The 18,753-nt window shown below is 41.7% G+C and overlaps 1 protein-coding gene across 10 annotated transcripts in view; it reads right to left on the bottom strand.

The window, feature by feature from the left end:
• AMOT (angiomotin) overlaps positions 1–18,753 on the bottom strand; it is a 66,927-nt gene that overhangs the window by 22,126 nt on the left and 26,048 nt on the right. For 9 of the 10 annotated variants that reach the window (XM_042242444.2, XM_060407641.1, XM_027963371.2 and 6 more), the window contains 3 exons: positions 14,603–14,747; positions 13,600–13,692; positions 10,822–10,967 (listed from right to left, as the gene is read on the bottom strand). In XM_042242444.2, the coding sequence (XP_042098378.1) occupies positions 10,822–10,967; positions 13,600–13,692; positions 14,603–14,747 (384 nt within the window). The remainder of the gene's footprint in view (positions 1–10,821; positions 10,968–13,599; positions 13,693–14,602; positions 14,748–18,753) is intronic. The other variant, XM_042242445.1, reaches the window with a different exon arrangement.

Below are 18,753 nucleotides of genomic sequence, written 5' to 3'. Positions count from 1 at the left end.
AACTTTCCAACAAATTCCCAAGCCCTTGAGATCCCTAGATAGACAGTTGCAATGTAAGAGGTCACCCACTTTACCAGCATTGCCCCCATCCATTTAGCTGGAGCCAAGCCAGCAGAACCAACCTGACTCCCTCATTGCAGAAACCAGGCAACAGATTCAAGGCAATGTGTCCAAATCACTGCTCTCTAGAATGTCCAGTTAGACAATGATGGTACATGCCAATTGGGAACCTTTCCTTGTCTTTTACCCGCTCTCTCTCCAAATTAGAATCGCTGAACTTTCTCTAGGTAGAAGAAAACTTCTATTTTCCTACCAGACTTGTGTTATGCTTTGCCTAGGTGACTGGGAAAACCTAAAAAAATTGCACTACATGTCTTGACATTTCCTTTCATTCCAAGGCCTAGTTCAATCTAGCCTTGTAAACCAGTTGAGGCAAGTTTTAAGTCTAAATGCTTTTATCCATTAGACCTTCGCCTAGGAAATAAAAGAAACAAAAATTGCCATTCTCTTTCTCTTAATAAGCTTAAACCTTTCTTTCCTGGGATATGTGACTATTTGTAATAACATAGACTAGGGCAATCAAGACCTTTAAGCCATGGATGCCCCTGCCTTCTTATTTGCTAAGCTTTGAATAATTGGACAGCAGAAAATATCCTCTATCCTTTACCTTTTGGGTTCCATAGTCCTGATGAGCTATTTAAAGCTGAATGCATTTATTTGTGAATCACTCTGAAAACCCTAGGGGAGCCGTGCAATGTTAATGCAGAGAATGTTAACTATAATTACTGAGGCTTACACCAGTTATACTTAAAGGCAATTGAAGTTAGATAGCATGCAGTTCTTGCCTTGATGGTAAAAGTACTGCAATGTAAGCTTAGAGAACTGAAAAATAAGCAGTCCAGGGCTAGGTGTCTTTCTCCATGCCCTGTCTTTCTTCAGAAAGGTACCCTCAATGTCTTAGCTAAGGAATCCCCAGCAGTAGAAGTCACTGAGCCAACCATCTGAAAGGGAAAAGCAATAAAGGCCTAGAGTTTTCTGAGTTGGCTGAAGACAGTTACACAACTCAGACAACTTCCACAAGCAGGCTAAGAAAAATCCCATTATACTTCGCCACTGGGATGGTTTTCCACAGGTACCAGGACCTCTGTTGTTGGCATAACTCTTCTACTTTCTTTAAAGAAGAAACAATGCAGCTCAAACATAAACACCAAGAAAGTGAAAGTGTTAGTTGCTCAGTCGTGTCCAACTCTTTGCAACCCTGTGGACTATAGCCCATCAGGCTCCTCTGTCCATAGACTTCTCCAGGCAAGAATACTGGAGTGGGTTGCCATTCCCTTCTCCAGAGGATCTTCCTGACCTGGGGATTGAACCCATGTCTCCCACACTTCAGGCAGATTCTTTACCATCTGAGCCATCAGGGAAGCCCTATAAACACCAAGATCACCTAGTAAATCCTTAATCCCTAAATAATTTAGGATACAAAAACACAACTATTACATACTACCAGTGGATACTACAAGTGCTAAGACCCTATAAAGATGCACTCAATGAAGTCAGCAATCTTCAAGGTTACATATTCTATGTTTTCTAGGTCTCATCTATACACAGAAAATAACACATGTCTATTAGGCTTATTAACTCCTCTATTATCCTAGACTTTATATGCTTCATTTTTACCTTCATCATGGTAAACCCCTTTTATTTTCTGCCTCTCTTCTGTAAACCTATCTCATATGCTAAGCTCCTCAAATGTTAGCTCGGTAATTAGGACATCCTGAGTCCCCAGCTTTACGTTTCAATGCCATCAGAAATGTCAGTGGTTCCTTCCAGGCAAAGAGAGAGGCCATAGAGAAAAGTGGTTAAGGTCATGGGCTCTGGCCTCAGGCTACCCAAGTCCAAATCTTGGCTCTCCCACTTACTAATTGTATGAAACCTGAAGAGAGAAGCTACTTAATGCCCCTGAACTTCCATTTACTCATTCATCAGTAGCATAGAGATGATGATAATTTGATATACCTCTAGAAGGAACAAATGAGATAAAAATGAACTGTTTAGTAGTGTCTAGTACAAAAAGTACTCAGAGTTGTTTTTCTGTTTTAAAGAAAAACTTAATGCCAAGTCGCACATGTTCTAGTCCTTTCAACTTGGAACATTCACTCCAGATAGCCTTGACATGGTTCTCATTATCTCAATAAATCTAATTATCACATCAATTAAGGCATTAAAAACATAGCCATTTTGCCCCAGGAAGGCATATAACAAGGAGGCCTCAAACCCCTTGTGCAACAGAGCTTCATGTATCTTTAGAGGGCAAGGCCTTTCATTGGAGATACAATTAGAAGCTGTAAGGACACCATATTCTCTCAAAATGATACAATTTGGAGGGCACTTCTGCTTTATGAGAAATATTTTTGTTGTTGCTTAGTCGCTAAGTCGTGTCTGACTCTTTGTGACTCTATGGACTATAGCCCACCAGGCTCCTCTGTCCATGGGATTCTCCAGACAAGAATGCTGGACTGGGTTGCCATTTCCTTCTCCAGGGGATCTTCCCGACCCAGGGATTGAACCTGAGTTTCCTGCATTGGCAGGTGGATTCTTTACCACTGTGCCACAAGGAAAGTCTGAGAAATACTTTACCTATAGTCAAAGGTACTGTTTAAATAAAGGCACTTAGGCAGATGTCATTCCCTGCCCCACCGCACACATTTGTACACACACATCAGAAATTTCCATTTGACAGTAAATTGAAAGGTAAAGGAGCAAGGTGGCAATCAGGAGACTTGGGTTCTAGTCTCACCTCCACTCTTAATGGTAATTTCCTTCTCTGTTCTCCCATTTGTAAAAAATGAAAGAGGTTTTTCAGTTCAATTCAGTTCAATCACTCAGTCATATCCGACTCTTTGCGACCCCATGAACTGCAGCACGCCAGGCCTCCCTGTCCATCACCAACTCCCGGAGTCTACCCAAACCCACGTCCATTGAGTTGGTGTTGCCATCCAACCATCTCATCCTCTGTTGTCCCCTGTTGCTCCCACCTTCAATCTTTCCCAGCATCAGAGTCTTTTCCAATGAGTCAGCTCTTCACATCAGGTGGCCAAAGTATTGGAGTTTCAGCTTCAGCATCAGTCCTTCCAGTAAACACCCAGGACTGGTCTCCTTTAGGATGGACTGGTTGGATCTCCTTGCAGTCCAAGGGACTCTCAAGAGTCTTCTCCAACACCACACTTCAAAAGCATCAATTCTTTGGTGCTCTGCTTTCTTTATAGTCTAACTCTCACATCCATACATGACCACTGAAAAAACCATAGCCTTGACTAGACGGACTTTTGTTGGCAAAGTAATGTCTCTGCTTTTTAATATGCTGACTAGCTTGGTCATAACTTTCCTTCCAAGGAGTATATGTCTTTTCATTTCATGGCTGCAGTCACCGTCTGCAGTGATTTTGGAGGCCCTCCCCCCCCCGACAAAAAAGTCAGCCACTGTTTCCACTGTTTCCCCATCTATTTGCCATGAAGTGATGGGACCTGATGCCATGATCTTAGTTTTCTGAATGTTGAGCTTTAAGCCAACTTTTTCACTCTCTTCTTTCACTTTCATCGACAGGCTCTTTAGTTCTTCTTCACTTTCTGCCATAAGGGTGGTGTCATCTGTATACCTGAGGTTATTGATATTTCTACAGAGGTTTTGGGAGCCAGCAAACCAAAATGGTCAGCAGTAGGCCAAATTCAGACATGCTCACTCATTTACATATTGGCTAGGGCTGTCTTCCTGCTGCAATGGCACCGTTGAGCAGCTGCAGTTGCAAAAGAAACTATATGGTCCGCAAAACTGAAAATATGTACTCTCTGGTCCTTTACAGATAAGGTGCCTGCCCCCAGAGTGATTTTCAAACTGTTCCAGAGTCCTAGCATTCTTTTTATTTTATTTTTTTAGAGGTTTTTTGGTTTTTTATTTTTTTAATTTTAAAATCTTTAATTCCTACATGCGTTCCCAAACATGAACCCCCCTCCCACCTCCCTCCCCACAACATCTCTCTGGGTCTAAAGAGTGCTTCAGAAGCCAACTGCAATTGGTGAGTTGTAGCAAGTGGCTCCTCTTTTATTTATTTTTGGCTGTGCTGGGTCTTCCCTTTCTTTCCCTAATCCTATGATCTCCTCTTGTGGTTCCTTAAATCATTCTTACTTTCTGCCTTGATCTTTTAGACTCACCTTCTCTTCCAATTTGTCACCTCCTGCTGTACCTCAATGGTCCAATCTATGGTAGTTTACTCTTTTACCTCTATACTAATGATTCTTAACTGGGGGTGATTTTGTCCCCAGGGAACATTAAGTGTGGAGACATTTTTGATTGTTAGATCTGGAGGTAGGTTGCTATTGGCAACTTGTTAGTGGAATCCAGGGATACTGCTCAACACCCCACAGTGCACAGGACAGCCTCCCCCATCACAATCACCAAAAAATGATCTGGCCCCAAATGTTAATAATGCTGAAGTTGAGAAACCTTGCTCTCCACTTCAGCACTACTGGAGATTTCCTTCATATCTCTCTTAGGTTCTAATTATAGTTCATTTTTCACTATACTGCTGGTGACCAGTTAATATTAAATAACTGTCAAATACAGGAACAAAAACGAGCATAGCATAGCTTAGCTATAATGCTAAGATATAAAAACAATAAACACATTCATAAATGTATTTACTTTGCTTGGAAAGTCAAGATAAGGGCTTCAAATCATTTCTATTAAGAGTTAAATTTTTAGAAGGGAATCATAAAATTGGGGGAAAGAATTGCAGGAAGGCAACCTATTGAAGAATAGGGCAAATACTCTTGAGCTCAATCAATCATGTTTTTTCATCACACTTCTACAATAATTTGAACCCATTCCCAAGTATTTGGCAGATCTGTTAACCTCCTTCTGACTCAGGAAAATCTGATCCCTGCAAATGAATACCACGTGATGGCATCTCTTCCCTCCTTCCAACAACTGCAGATGTCTTTCAAATTTATTTTTTCAAGGATGGCTAATTACAAAATTACATCTAGGGCCCTGAAAGCTACCCATTTGTCTCAGTCATTTGTAAGAAAGTGATTTCATCATCAACCTTCTCCATTTATTCACTGATAGACAAGGCATAATATGGGATATTTTGGAGTTAAGAGATCTGAGTTTTCTTCTAGATGTATTGTATTACCTACTATATAATCTGTCTGTACTTTAATTTCCTAATCTATTGAAACTTTCAAGGTTCACAGTGGGGATATATTAAGTATTTGGAAATACTTTCAAAAGGTCAAAAAAATACATGGGGGTGGGGGTGAACAGACAGAACACAGGATTTTTAGGGCAGTGAAAATATTCTATATGATACCATAATGATGGATATGTGTAATTACGTATGTTTACCAAACCCACAGAATATACACTACCAAGAGTGAACCCTAATGTAAACTATGGACTTTGGGTGATTATGATGTGTCAATGTAGGTTCATCAGTTGTGACAAATGTACCACTCTGGTGGAGAATGTTGATAATGGGGGGGGGGGGGGGGCGTGGGCTGTGCATGTGTGAGCAGTGAGTATATGATGAAATCTCTGTACCTGTCCTTCAATTTTGCTGTGAACATACAACTGCCCTAAAAAAAGTAAAGTCTTAATAAATAATAAAAAATATATAATATGGATAAGTAGAGGGAGTGGACTATTATGAGCTAGATGAACACCAACATATACACACACCCAATGACTAAAGAACATTCAGACTAATACGGCACTAAGTCCGGCATCACAGAGGTCATCCTTCATTATGTCTTGATTTTCATCTTCCCTTCTATCTCCCAGAACTCTGAACACTCACAGTCACCACAAATGTCAGAACTGAAATGTACTTTCTTGGCTCCTCTCCTTCATACAACTAAGTTATATGTTGCATGTTGCTCCATGAGCCTCCAGTGATTTCCATTTGATCTGATTTAGTCTTACCCAGGAGCACATGGCTCCAAGTAAGAGTTCCCTCTGAAGCAATTTGGTAACATTACCCTGGTATTAGCAAGTTGCCTGTGTCCATTGCCAAGAAGCTGTGGTCCACTGGTAGATATTAAAAGAACTGCGGAGTAAAAAATAAAACCACGTCTAGAAACTTGCTACCAAGGGAATGGAGTTCATTCTGTTAAGCAGACTAAAGAAAAATACACAAGGCTTTTAGTTTGGGGATTTCAAATGCCAAAATCAGGAGAAAAACAGAATATCAAACTCTGAGAAGTAACTTTACCTATGTTGGGAGCAGGGACATAATTTCTTATACTGAGTGGAGCTATACCTACTTTAAAGAAAACATGTTGCCCGTAAATATGGAAAAAAGTCCTCTTTAAATAAAACACCCTTCAAATGAGTCAACAATTCATCAGCAGAGCACTCAAGAAGATTTCTTGCTATATACATATTTTATCTGAATTCCTATCTCTACTCTCAATGCACACATAAATCGTACCCTCAGATTTATAATCCATTATAACTACTGTATGAATTTTACCTATCACAGCAAAATCCTATTGTTTGAGGATTATTCTGGATGAGACATATAAATGTCTATCCCTAGGACATCTTCCTCTAATATTTGGCAAGAAGGAGACTATTAGATGCCCTGTGGATATGTGTGATAGCGAAAATTGTCTCTCTAAAGTCAAAGACAAGTCAAATAAGTGGCAGGGGATCGAGAAATGAGAAAATATGAGCCATGAAGAATGGTGGTGGAAATGAAATGATACAATATGGATTTAGTTTTGGAGAATGAGAAGAGTGGCAAAAGGACTCTGGAAAATGCACCACTGCTAAGGGTTTTCACTGCAGTGTCTAAATATCTGTACCAGACACTGCAGCTGAGAAAAGGTTAACACTTGGGCCCTTTTTGCCCCTGAATCTCTGTGGCTGTCAATCTAGCCTAAAGCCAAAGAACAAGGCTCACTGGCTCTTTCTGCCAGCCCTCCCACATTCCACTCTATCCCTTCCTGTGCATTCTGCTCAGTAAGCAGCCCACCCGCAGCATCTTCCCTCTTTGATCTTGCCAGGGCCTTTTTCCCACTATCCCTGAAACAATTACCCAAGCAGTAGCTCCGCTCCGGATCATCATAAGACAGCAGCCGGCTAGAAGCCTGGGCTGCCTTGAGACTTGTGAGTGGATATGCCAAGCATCTGTCGAAACTCTCCAGTGAGGTCAAATTAGTGGTGGGCAGAGGGAAGTTTCTTTGAATGTGAGAATACCATGATTGCTGTAGGACACAGAGTTCTTTTGACTTGGAGCTTAATGAGGCTCCACTTCAATAGGACCTATGTGTCCTGAAAGATAAGGGCAGGGATGGAAAGACCCCATTTACCTCAGCCAGCTGCATGCTGCGTAAGCAAGCAGGATTATAGTCAATCACCAAAAAACAGGTCTGCTCTTTAGAATGATATCCCCTTCCTAGCAAGATACCATATCCCTCGATGTCAGCAGAGCAGGGTTCGTGAGAAAATCTGAGCTGAACTTGGAAGAGGAAGGAGATTGTGACTGCAGAAGAAAGTTCTCTGTAAGGCCAAGGAACCCTTTCTGTATAGAGCTTAGAGCACAGTGAATGCTGAGTGTCATGGGCAAGAGACTTAATAGGATTAGAAAGATGGAATGGATTTCAAGGAAAATACCTAAATGAGGATGTTGTAAAAGAGAAAGATGTAAATAGATGCAAGGGTCTTCAGACCATCAAAGTAGTCATCATTGTTCCCTAGCCATCTTTATTTTTATTTGTTGTTGTTGAGGTGATAAGTCATGTCTGATTCTTTGCGACCCTGCCAGGCTCCTCTCTCCTTGGGGTTCTCCAGGCAAGAATACTGGAGTGGGTTGCAATTTCCTTCTCCAGGGGATCTTCCTGTAACACAGATCAAACCCATGTCTCCTGCACTGGCAGGTGGGTTCTTTACCACTGAGCCACCTGTCAGTGGGCTCACAGGGCTTTCTGTCACTTCACTTATCTACACTTCAATTTTCATATCTGTAAAGCAGGTGATATCATTGAGATATAATTGATTTGTAACATTACATGCATTTCAGGTATACAACATTATGATTCAATATGTAATATGTGTCAATCTGACCATCTTGATGCAATGCTGAATAGGAAAACTTGAGTGACCTTGCACTTAGTAGGCTAAGAAAATATTCCCTAGGGGAGGAAAAAAAATAAAAAGCTTAATTTGGGAAATTTTCCCTAATTCTCATTTACAAAGTAGACTAGAGAGGTTTTCTCTGGAAGAACTTCTAAGGAAAATTCATGGTGCCATTTGTAAGCCATGACTAAATTATCTGTTTCTATGAGCCATAGACAGGCATCTGCCATATCCCTCTGCCTTCCAACATGACCTGACTTCAGCCACCTCCAACAGATAGATAAATATTTTCTGTTTGGGAATACTCTTCTTCATTTAGAAATGTCCACCATTTTTGTGAAGAAATCACAACAAAGAACCCTTACTAGATTAGTTCCAAGGCTACTTACATCTTAAATACCTCCCTAATGTTCTACTTAAAATTTTTACCCCAGGAAAAATGAGACCTCGTGGGGGCTGAGTCACAGCAAAAACAAGCAAAACTTCAGTTATCAATTCCTGTCTTTGAAGATAAGGAAAAGGAATGTTTTCCTTTGAATATAGCGGTGGAGATACGTCAAACATCACCCAGGAGCAAACTTAGCCCTTATGGGCTACTTAAATGAAAAGGTAAACAGGAATCCATGGATTTTTTCCATGAGATGTGGTTTTAAGCCCTGACATGTGCTAGAGGTGATCTAGCCTGAGATACTGGAAGCCATTTCATGGCCTCTACCTCTGCAATTCCGCCAGGTACAAGGCTCCCAGGTTACACTCGCTGTCACATGTCCTAGCTCTTTTAGCCACAGCAACTCAGAATTTCCCAATAACTAGACTGTGTGAGACAACCAGTTGGATGAGGACTAAAAAATTAACTATAATGATGAGCTCATGTGAGATATCTCTGACTACTAGATGCCATCATTCAATTCTAGCCCAATATTCAGAGCTTCTTCTTTAAATTGTAAATCTACATGTTTTGGAGCAGGGCCCTGGAAAATGACAAAAAATCTCTGGAACAAATGCCCAGAAAAGCCTCAGAAGTCTGAAGCCAGAAATATATTTCAGGCAACTGTTTCACTGAGGGCTGCTCAGTGGGAACTACAGATTAACATCATCTCCATACATGTATGTTATTTCCATGATTAACAGCTAGTTACCACTGAGCCCTCAGACACTGAAAACCAAGATGGCTGCAGAGTCTTTATCCCCAGTTTGTCTCCAACTAGATGGGCATCCTTCCTGGAGAGGCAGTGGGCTGTATATATACCCTAATCTCAAAGCAGTCTGGACAAGCTTCCCATAGTCTGTTGAAAAAGAGTGGCCCAATGAGTAAAGCAATTATTTTTTTTTTTAATTAAAAGATGCAGAGGTTTACTAAATCTGAACAAGCGCCCACATTCTCTTTTTGGGAGTGGAACCAAGGGATGATTCAGATGGGGAGACAGGCAGCAGGGTCTAGGGAATAGAGAGTCATGAGATCCCAGTTTTATTCCTGGCTCTGTTAAGAATTGCCATGTGACTACCAGCAAGCTACTTCTCAGTGGGTCTCTCAGTTTTCCCTTCTCTAAAAGAACACAGTCTTAACCCTGTCCTGTAAATTTCTCTGTGATCTCCTTGCAAAAAGGGAATGGAAGGGAATATATGAATATGGTGAAGGGCTAGCTAGAGGGAGTGCTAAGCTCCTAAGACCTGGACACCAGGCACGTACAAGTATCCTTCATTTTCAATAAAGAAACTTGGCAGTATTTCTGATCTAGACAACTGATGAAGCAGAATATTAGCCTGACTTGATGCAACCTGAAGTTTAATGATTAAACGATTCAGGTTAAAGGACATCATAGGTTAGACGGCACCATCTATTAGAAAAGTTATGAGCCCACACTGCAGCTCCAACAAGCATGTTAACACCCACAAAAGAATTCAAAGGGTATTTATAAGTCAGAAGATCTTTAAGAACTAGAACATTCTTACTGAGGGAGAGGAAGCAGGCAATGAATGAAAGTAGGAGAGGCATCTCACCTATAATAGCCAGGATGGGTAAGGCTTTGTAACTGAACACTTTCTTTTTTAATCTCAAGTTTTTAAAGATTCCAACTTCTTATAACGGAGGCTATTTTTTTTCCTACTAAGTCCAATTTCAGAATAGACAATCAGTGATATATATATATATATATATATATATATACACACACACATTTATTTGTATATGTATTTTGTGTATGTATGTGTATGTATATATATATATACATGTGTATGTATATATATAAAATACAAATATGTAAACATATATATACACATATATAGATATATATGTATATCTATCTATCTATACCTATAGATACAAATATATATACAAAATCTGTCATTAGCTTAATTTAAGGCAAGGTTAGCTATCAATACATAGTCAGAATTTGGAGAGGGGCGGTAGTTAGCTTATTATATAAATGAGCAAATGAAAATCACTCCTTGACCTTGGTAACTTTCAATTCTGGAGCAAAAGGAAGGAACTCGAAGAGAAGAGACAAAAAATCCAAGTCCACTCACATCAGTACAGTTATAACTAGAAGTAGCAGATAGCACCTTCCTGTCAGGGGATGATGCAGCTGCCAGTTTGCCAAAATGGGAGACCCCCCAACCCAGGGCCATCAGTTTCTAGCTCTTCTACCCTCAGGCTCACACGCCACCTGAGGAAACTACACATACCTCTTCTTCCAGCTTTACCACCTTGGCCTGGGCATTGCTCAGGGCCTGGTCTCGGATTTCGATGTGTCGCCTTTGGTCCTCATTGGTAGAACGAGCAGTGGCCAGCTCCGCTTCCAGTTTCTCCTTCTCACGCTGGCTCTCCTTATCTATCAGGACATGAAATATCAATACTGCCATCCCAGAGCTGGCTCAAAACCTTACCTGAGCAAAATTGATAGTCATACCCATTCCTGGACATTTTAGTGTTGTAATACCCAGTAACAAGAAGCAGGACGCCGAGATCTGGACTCTTACCACTGGTTCTACCACTAAATTGCTGTGTCAATTTAGAAGTCACTTAACAATGGTGGTTTGTGCAGAAGCAATGAGGAAACAGATGTCAAAAATATTGTGAAAAATATTATACAAAGGTGAACACAAAAACACATACAGACACACATATATAGAAGAACAGGTAGGCTTGTCTCCTCCATTTTATTTCTTCAAACAGTCTTGTATTGGCCAATGAGCCATTGAGCCTCCACAAAGTTTCCCCATCATTTCCTCAATAGACAGTCTATTAAATCAATAAAAAATCGATATTAAATTGATCAGAAAAAAATGGTATTTCATAAAAATGCATAAAACTGGCAATGTCACCCTTTATTCACTAACATAGTTTTCAAACTGAGGTCAATCTGAGATGACACTGTAGGTACAGATGACCATGACACATGTGGTTATGCCCCATGCCCTTCTAGGTCCCTCCGCTCTTAACTCTGACAGACCTCACACAAAAACTCAAATGAGCAGTTTTGATGCTCAGTGGCAGGAAGAGTGCCCTTCCTCTCAAGACATGCATACTTAAGTCTTTAGGAGAGACTTTATCTGGCTACACCACAAGGCATGGCATGTGGGCTCTTAGTTCCCTGACCAGGGATCAAACCTGCATCCCCTGCCTTGGAAGCTCAGAGTCTTAACCACTGGACTGCCAGGAAAGTCCCTGTAGGAGAGACTTTAATAGGGCAACCTACCTTCCTTCCCATCTTGACTTTACATACCTATTCAGATGTACCTTGGGAAGAAATAAATATTTGTTGAATACTTATTGCATACCAAGTATTGTACTAACTTAATCCTCAGAACAACCATGCACGGCAGGTGTTGTATTATTCTCTTCTCCATTGTGCATATGAGAAAACAGAGTCTCTGAGAGCTTGAGTACCTTATACCATGTCCCACACCCTTAAGGCCAGGTTGTTCTGAGCTCTTGCCTTCTTCTAGGATTAGGTTGGTCTGGCCTGTCTAGGGGGCCTTTTCAAGAGTGTTTTCTTGGCTCCTGCCACACTTCCAACCATGTAGCACTCTGTGGATGCCCAAAGGCAAAAGAAATGACAGAGCCACACAAGTCATGCCCTCTTCCCTACCTACTAGGCTCCTTCCAGAACCATTTGACAGTCTTGGACACTGCTGCTAACCCAGTTTGATCTACTAAATGACCACATTTGAGAAACCAGCAGCAGAACTCTCAGGACACCTGAAATACCATCTCCACACAGGGAGTTTGTGAAGTCACAGATCCAGGGCCAAGAACCCATACATTCTCTGTGTTTTAAACTGGGAGGCCACCAGCATCTCCACCAGCAAAGTAGCCTCCAAGGGACACCACAAAAGCAACTTCACAACAACTTACACTAAGCACTGATGACACCAGAAAAGCAACATTCCTTCCTCTAAGGCAAACTGACAAAAGAACAGGAAGCTCAGGGAAATGAGGAAGGAAAAAAAAAGCTCCAGTTCTAAAGCCAAAGCACAAGAGAGCAACCCAGGAAGGGAGGGGGATACTGTAAGTGAAGATCAAACAAACTGGTAAAAGCTGACTGGAAGCCACATGGAGTGACTTGAAAGGGTCATGTGGAGGCCCAACAAAGATGCGGCCCAGTGGATCCCCACGAAACACTTCTCCAGCTGAGAACGGCACTGGTGGAGGCCGAGGGTAGCGGCCACCAAGCCTTGGGCATCTGCAGAAGTCAGAGGAGATCATCTATTTCCTCCGGACTTGTCTCGCCCTATGGACTCAATCCACTGTGTAGTTTTTTACTGCTGTTTTTACTGTGGCAGTTGGAAAGAATGAAGCATTGTCTAGCTGGGTGGAGTCCATTAGGGACCCGATAATGAAAAAGATTAATTCATTGTCCTGGTCCTAGGAGTATTTCCAGACAAAGGAAACACTATTAGGATGAAGACATAGCTCTGCCCTCCCGCACAACCTCCAACTCCACACTAGAGTCACTAGTTGAGGCCTTAGCCATGGTCTCCCTCTAGTTCCCCTTGCAATCCTCCAATATGGAATCATATGATATAAAAAGGATGTTGACAGGAGCCCCAGGTACAGGTTAGGTATTCTAAGCACTTGTCTCAGTCCCACGTGGTAATCTCATCTCTTCCAGAACCAGCAGATGCAGCCTTCAATGATAAGTCCCTTCAATATGAAGGGATCTCAAGTTTACCAAGGTCCTTTTCAGCTAGCTATGACAAAAAGCCAGAATTCCAAGGGGCTTCTCTATTTTAATACAGAAGGAGTTATGTTGATGTGACTCGATGTTGTGGCAAGCAGCCTTCATGGCCAGAAGGAAAAAAACAATCTCTCAACTTGATGCTTAAACAGGAAAAAGAATCCTTATATGACATTCACTCTTCCCTGGCTGTTTTAGGAGGCTATATAGAACTGCATAACCTTTTCATACACCTCACTCCCACTCGTACATGAATACCTGCTGCTGAAGCTTTCAGACTTACTTTTTGCAAAGAGCTGAGAGATGGTTTTTCTGGTATCTTCTGACCCCTCATATTCCTTCTCTGCAAGCTGCTTGTTGGCCGTCTCCAGACGCTCTGTGGAATTTGGAGACAATCAACAGGGCCCTGAGGACAAACTTCCAAGCACGAGCTATTTGCCCTCTAAATACTGATCTTGAGCAAAACAAGCCTGTCTCTTCTTATTACACAAGAAGGGGTGACACAGACAAAGGTTTGCAAACGTGGATCCCAAAACAACACTAGACCATGACGGGAAAGTAGGAGGCAAGTACTTTAACACTTTCAGTCCTCACTGACAAAACCTAAGTCCAAATTTCTAGATTCCGTCCAAGAAATCTGTCCCTGAATATATGATATTTTTCATTCACTGGGAAAAAAAGAGCACCAGAGTTATTATAAAATGTTTAAATTTAAATCTTTATAAAATCTTTAAAGCCAGAAAGGAAGACAAGTAGCATAGACTATGGGGGCAGGCCAACTGGGTCCAGGAGACCTGAGAGGAATACCGTCTGATTTACATATCAGTTCATCCCCCTTTAATTAAGAAAGCTTAGGACCAGACACGACTGTAGTCGCAAAAACCTAGCCTGTCTATGCTCTGCAACTTGCTGACCATCCCAGTGGGCTGGACAAGACCTAGAAGCCTCACCATGTGTTCCTTAGCTTAGCCCTTCCCTTCACCATCCTTTCTTAGTAAAACTGAAGCATAGTTTACAGTGTTGTGTTAATTTCTGCTATACAGCAAAGTGATTCTGAGATATATCTATATCTATATACACATTCTTTTTTATATTCTTTTCACTGAAGTTTATCAAAGGGACTTTTTTTGTTGACTGCTAGAGGTACTGGTAGGCTCTGACATCCCTTTCTATCATAGGATATTGAATATAATTCTCTGTGCTATACAGTAGGACCTTGTTGTTTACAGTAGGACCTTGTTGTTCCCTTCAACCTCTTGACTGATGCCTTTCAGTGATTCTCTCACCTCTCAGATCCCTGTTGAAGTCATGCATTCTCCGAATCTCGCCCTCAAGCTTGTTTCTCATAGCTTTCTCCAGGGCCTCTCTTTTGGAGGATGACTTGACAAGGTTCTCATATGCCTCTGAGACTCGCTGGATTTCTGTCTCCACCTGAACAACAAAAATGAAAGACAGTGATGATGGTAGGAAGTGGATGGGGGAAGAAGATCTGAAAACATATATGCAAATCCTTAATGACAACTTCTCCCAGGGATTTATGGATGGCCAGGAGGCAATCATAACACAGTCAGATAAGAAAAGTTTCCTGAAAAAATTTCTAAGTTCAACCTCAAGCTCAGTAATTAACTCACCAGTCCCCAAGATTTCCTTAGGTTAAAAACAAATATGTTTATCTGTCTTCAGAGAAGGTTGTAGGAGAGGATAAATTTCATAAGTATAGTTACAAATGATTTTCCTTTCCTTTCTTAATTTAGAAAACAATAATAATGTATATAGTTACTGCAAAGCATTCAAAGGGTTTTTATATGTTTATTTCGATCTGGGCTGATATTGGCCTACACAAGATACCTCTCCCCCATTTTAGGAAAGAGAAGACTGAGATGGCCTTTTACTAGAAGGCAGAGACGGAGATGAAAACTAAAAACCCTAAGACTTAGCCTCATTAGTTAGTTCAGTTCAATTTAACAAACATTTACCAGGGGCCAAAAATTACTGGAACTCTTTAAAACACTGTGGGGTGTGTAAATATGAATAAGGACATTACAGCTGCCCTCAAGAAGCTTTCAATCTAATCAAGTAAAAGAATACCAGGAGAAATATGTTATTAAGAAAAGTTGGAGTAGTGTTATAAATTGTAGAGGAGAAAGAGGTTGTTCCTATTTGGGGGTGAAGGGAGAGGAGGATTTCAGGGAGGAGGTGGTATTTACAGTCAGATCCTGAAAGCTGGGTTAAATTTCAATGAGCAGAGGTGAGGGGAAGGGTATTCTATTCTAAGTGAGTGAATGCATTCCCAGAATGACCAGTAGTCTAATTTGGCTGGACACTGTGGGGTACACAGGGAGAAGCTGGTAAGATCTGGCTGCAAAGATAGATTGGAGTCAGATCATAAAAGGGCTTTAATGCCAGGCATTTGGACTTTATCCCATAGTCAATGGGACACCGTAACAGATTTTTTAACAGAAATTCATGATTGGAGTTGTGTTTTATGACACTCCAGCAAATCTTGTAAAAGGTAAACACACACATACACACACAATGTATACACACACACAACCTCAAAGAGAAAGGATCCCGCCCTGAATTAGCCCGAATTGGGAAGAAAATAAGAAATCTGACTCTAGAGTCTCTGTGGAACCAGTAGAGCTTCACTGTACATGTCACAACCACAGAGATATTTGCATATGATTTGTATAAGACAAGTAAACCCCACTGCCTATTAAGTAATTTTCAAGTTAAATCTGACTCCTGCAACCATTCTGCATTCCTTCTCAGCTTTTCACTATCCTCCTTAACAAAGCTCAGGCTACTTTAGGGGGAGAAATATTAGCACCCCTCCCCCCGCCCAGTGAGAGACTCAGGGAAAGGTGGGGTTACCAAACAACTCCGATTGTACCTGCCCCAGCTCCAGCATGATGCCTGAGGCGGGACTGCCTGCAAACAAATGAAGCTTACATCACAGAAAAGAGCAGACTTGAGAATGCTTTTTTCCTTGCAGATGGTACCAAGATAGCAGCACAGAAGGTGAAAACTGGTGAATGGCATTTAGAGACAAGATCTGCAAGGCCTGAGCCCAATAAAGCTTTTGCATGAAATTCAAGTGCTTGGTAGAGAAAATAAACATTTCTATTTGAAAGAGCAGGCTCGGTGCTGGTCTGCTCTGGGCTGTCTTCAGAGTACAAGGTTTTCTAGTGCCCCACGGAGTGCCACACCTGGAAGGCAGTCCCCTTTGTTTATGTTTTTATGGAAGTATATTTGGTGTACAATACTGTAGAAGTTATAGGTGTACAATATAGTGATTCCCTATTTTTAAAGGTTATACTCCACTTATATAAAATATGGGCTATATTCCTCATGAAGTGAAAGTTGCTCAGTCCAGTCTGATTCTTTGTGACCCCCTGGACTATACAGTCCATGGAATTCTCCAGGCCAGAATACTGGAGTGGGTAGCCGTTTCCTCCTCCAGGGAATCTTCCCAACCCAGGGATCGAACCCAGATCTCCCACACTGCAGGTGGATTATTAACCATCTGAGCCATCAGGGAAGCCCAAGAATACTAGAGCGGGTAGCCTAACCCTTCTCCAGTGATCTTCCCAACCCAGGAATTGAATGAGGTCTCCTGCATTGCAGGTGGATTATTTACAAGCTGAGCTACCAGGGAAGCTGGCGATGTGTAATATATCCTTATAGCTTATTTTATACCTAATAGTTTGTGCCTCTTACTCCCCTCCCCCTATGTTGCTCCTCCCTCTTTCCCTCTCCCCACTGGTTATCACTAGTTTGTTCTCTGTATCTCTGAGTCTGCTTCTTTTTTGTTATATTCACTAGTTTGATGTATTTTTTTGATTCCTCATATAAGTGATATCATTCAGTATTTTTTTTCTGACTTATTTCACTTTTCATAATACCCTCCAGGTCCATCCATGTTGTTGCAAATGGCAGAATTTCATTCTCTTTATGCCTGAGCAGTATTCCATCTTCTTTATTCATTTATCTGTTGATGGACACTTAGGTTGCTTCCATATCTTGGCTATCGTACACAATGCTGTTATGAACACTGGGGTGCATGCATCTTCTTGAATGTTTTGTTTTTTCAGATACACATCCAGGAATGGAACTGCTGAGTCATATGATAGTTCTATTTTTAGTTTTTTGGGAAACCTCCATACTGTTTTCCATAGTGGCTACATCAATTTACCTTCCCTTCCTACTGGCAGTGTATAAGGGTTCCTTTTATTCCGCATCCTCATGGAAGGCAGCCCCTTTACTCAAGTTGTTCAGAGTACTATTTCAAGACATTGTACCAATCCTTTCCCAATACCATTTGTAGATACTGCCCCCACTAAAAGGGCAAGTTGTACATCTGTCAACAGGAAAAGGAGACACAGAAGGGCATATCCATCGGTTTGGTCTGTGGTGGGAGGTGAGGGGAGAGAGAGGATGGTGGTGGGTTTCCAGGTTGATTCTATCTACTTATTCCCCTCATGAGCCTCAGGCCTTCTTATTTTTCCCAGCACCAGCTGACATCTACCTTATTCCCCTCATTTGTCCTCTTCTAACCCACCTGTGCCTCTAACCCACTGCAGTGTTGGGTCAGCTTTCACTTCTCCCAGCACTCAAGCTGTCCCAGTTGCACTTGGTTGAGGCATCTTTCCCAATATTGGAGAACAAAACAACCCAGACTCTTCTGCTCCACCTCCCTGCCACCCATCTTCCCCCTCATTAAAAAAAAAAAAATCACTATCCTCTAGAAAAGAGAGTCTGTAGAAGATCTGGGTTCACCCTTTATTTACTATATCAAAGATGGGGCCAGGGCCACCACAAATAAGAGTTTAGGGAGCATTGTCAACTGTTAAACCTAATCAGCCGAACTGGACCAGTCTGCTTATAGTGTGTGAGTACCAATGTGATGGGACAGGGGCAGGTATGAGAGAAGAGGGAAAATTTTAAATTGGGGGCAAAGCCAGTAAGAAACATTTCTCACTCAACAACCCCCATCCATCCAGACTTGGGAACATTAGGCGCGGTAAAGGCATTTTTTTTGTTCCGTAAAAATACTTAGCTGATAATAAGCCCTCCTCTCCTTTAGGACTCAGATCTGGTGTTTACACAGTGTTAGCTTCATTCAGGCCCCTGAAATTTCCACTGTTGGGTGTCTCCTGAGGACAGAGTTACTGAACAATACCAGGCAACCTCCCTTCCCTCCTCCACCTTCATCCTCACATCCCTGAGCAGTCTGCATTGTCTGGGAGATCAAACCAAAGGAGCTCCACAATGACAGAAGTTGCAAAGAGGCTGCCAAAGGCAGAACCCTATTCACCACCAGCCACAGGAAGCTAAGAGCTAAGGTTCCTAGCTTAGGGCACTCAAGACCTAAAGTCCCAGCTGCAAAAGACTCAGGAGGGGCCCAGGGAAGAATGTGAACTTGGGACATACACTT

Source organism: Ovis aries, chromosome X (genome assembly GCF_016772045.2).
Source record: "Ovis aries strain OAR_USU_Benz2616 breed Rambouillet chromosome X, ARS-UI_Ramb_v3.0, whole genome shotgun sequence".
In the NCBI taxonomy this organism is placed as follows: domain Eukaryota; kingdom Metazoa; phylum Chordata; class Mammalia; order Artiodactyla; family Bovidae; genus Ovis; species Ovis aries.
Note: the sequence above shows the minus strand (reverse complement) of the source record. Positions and strands in the feature narration are given on the sequence as shown.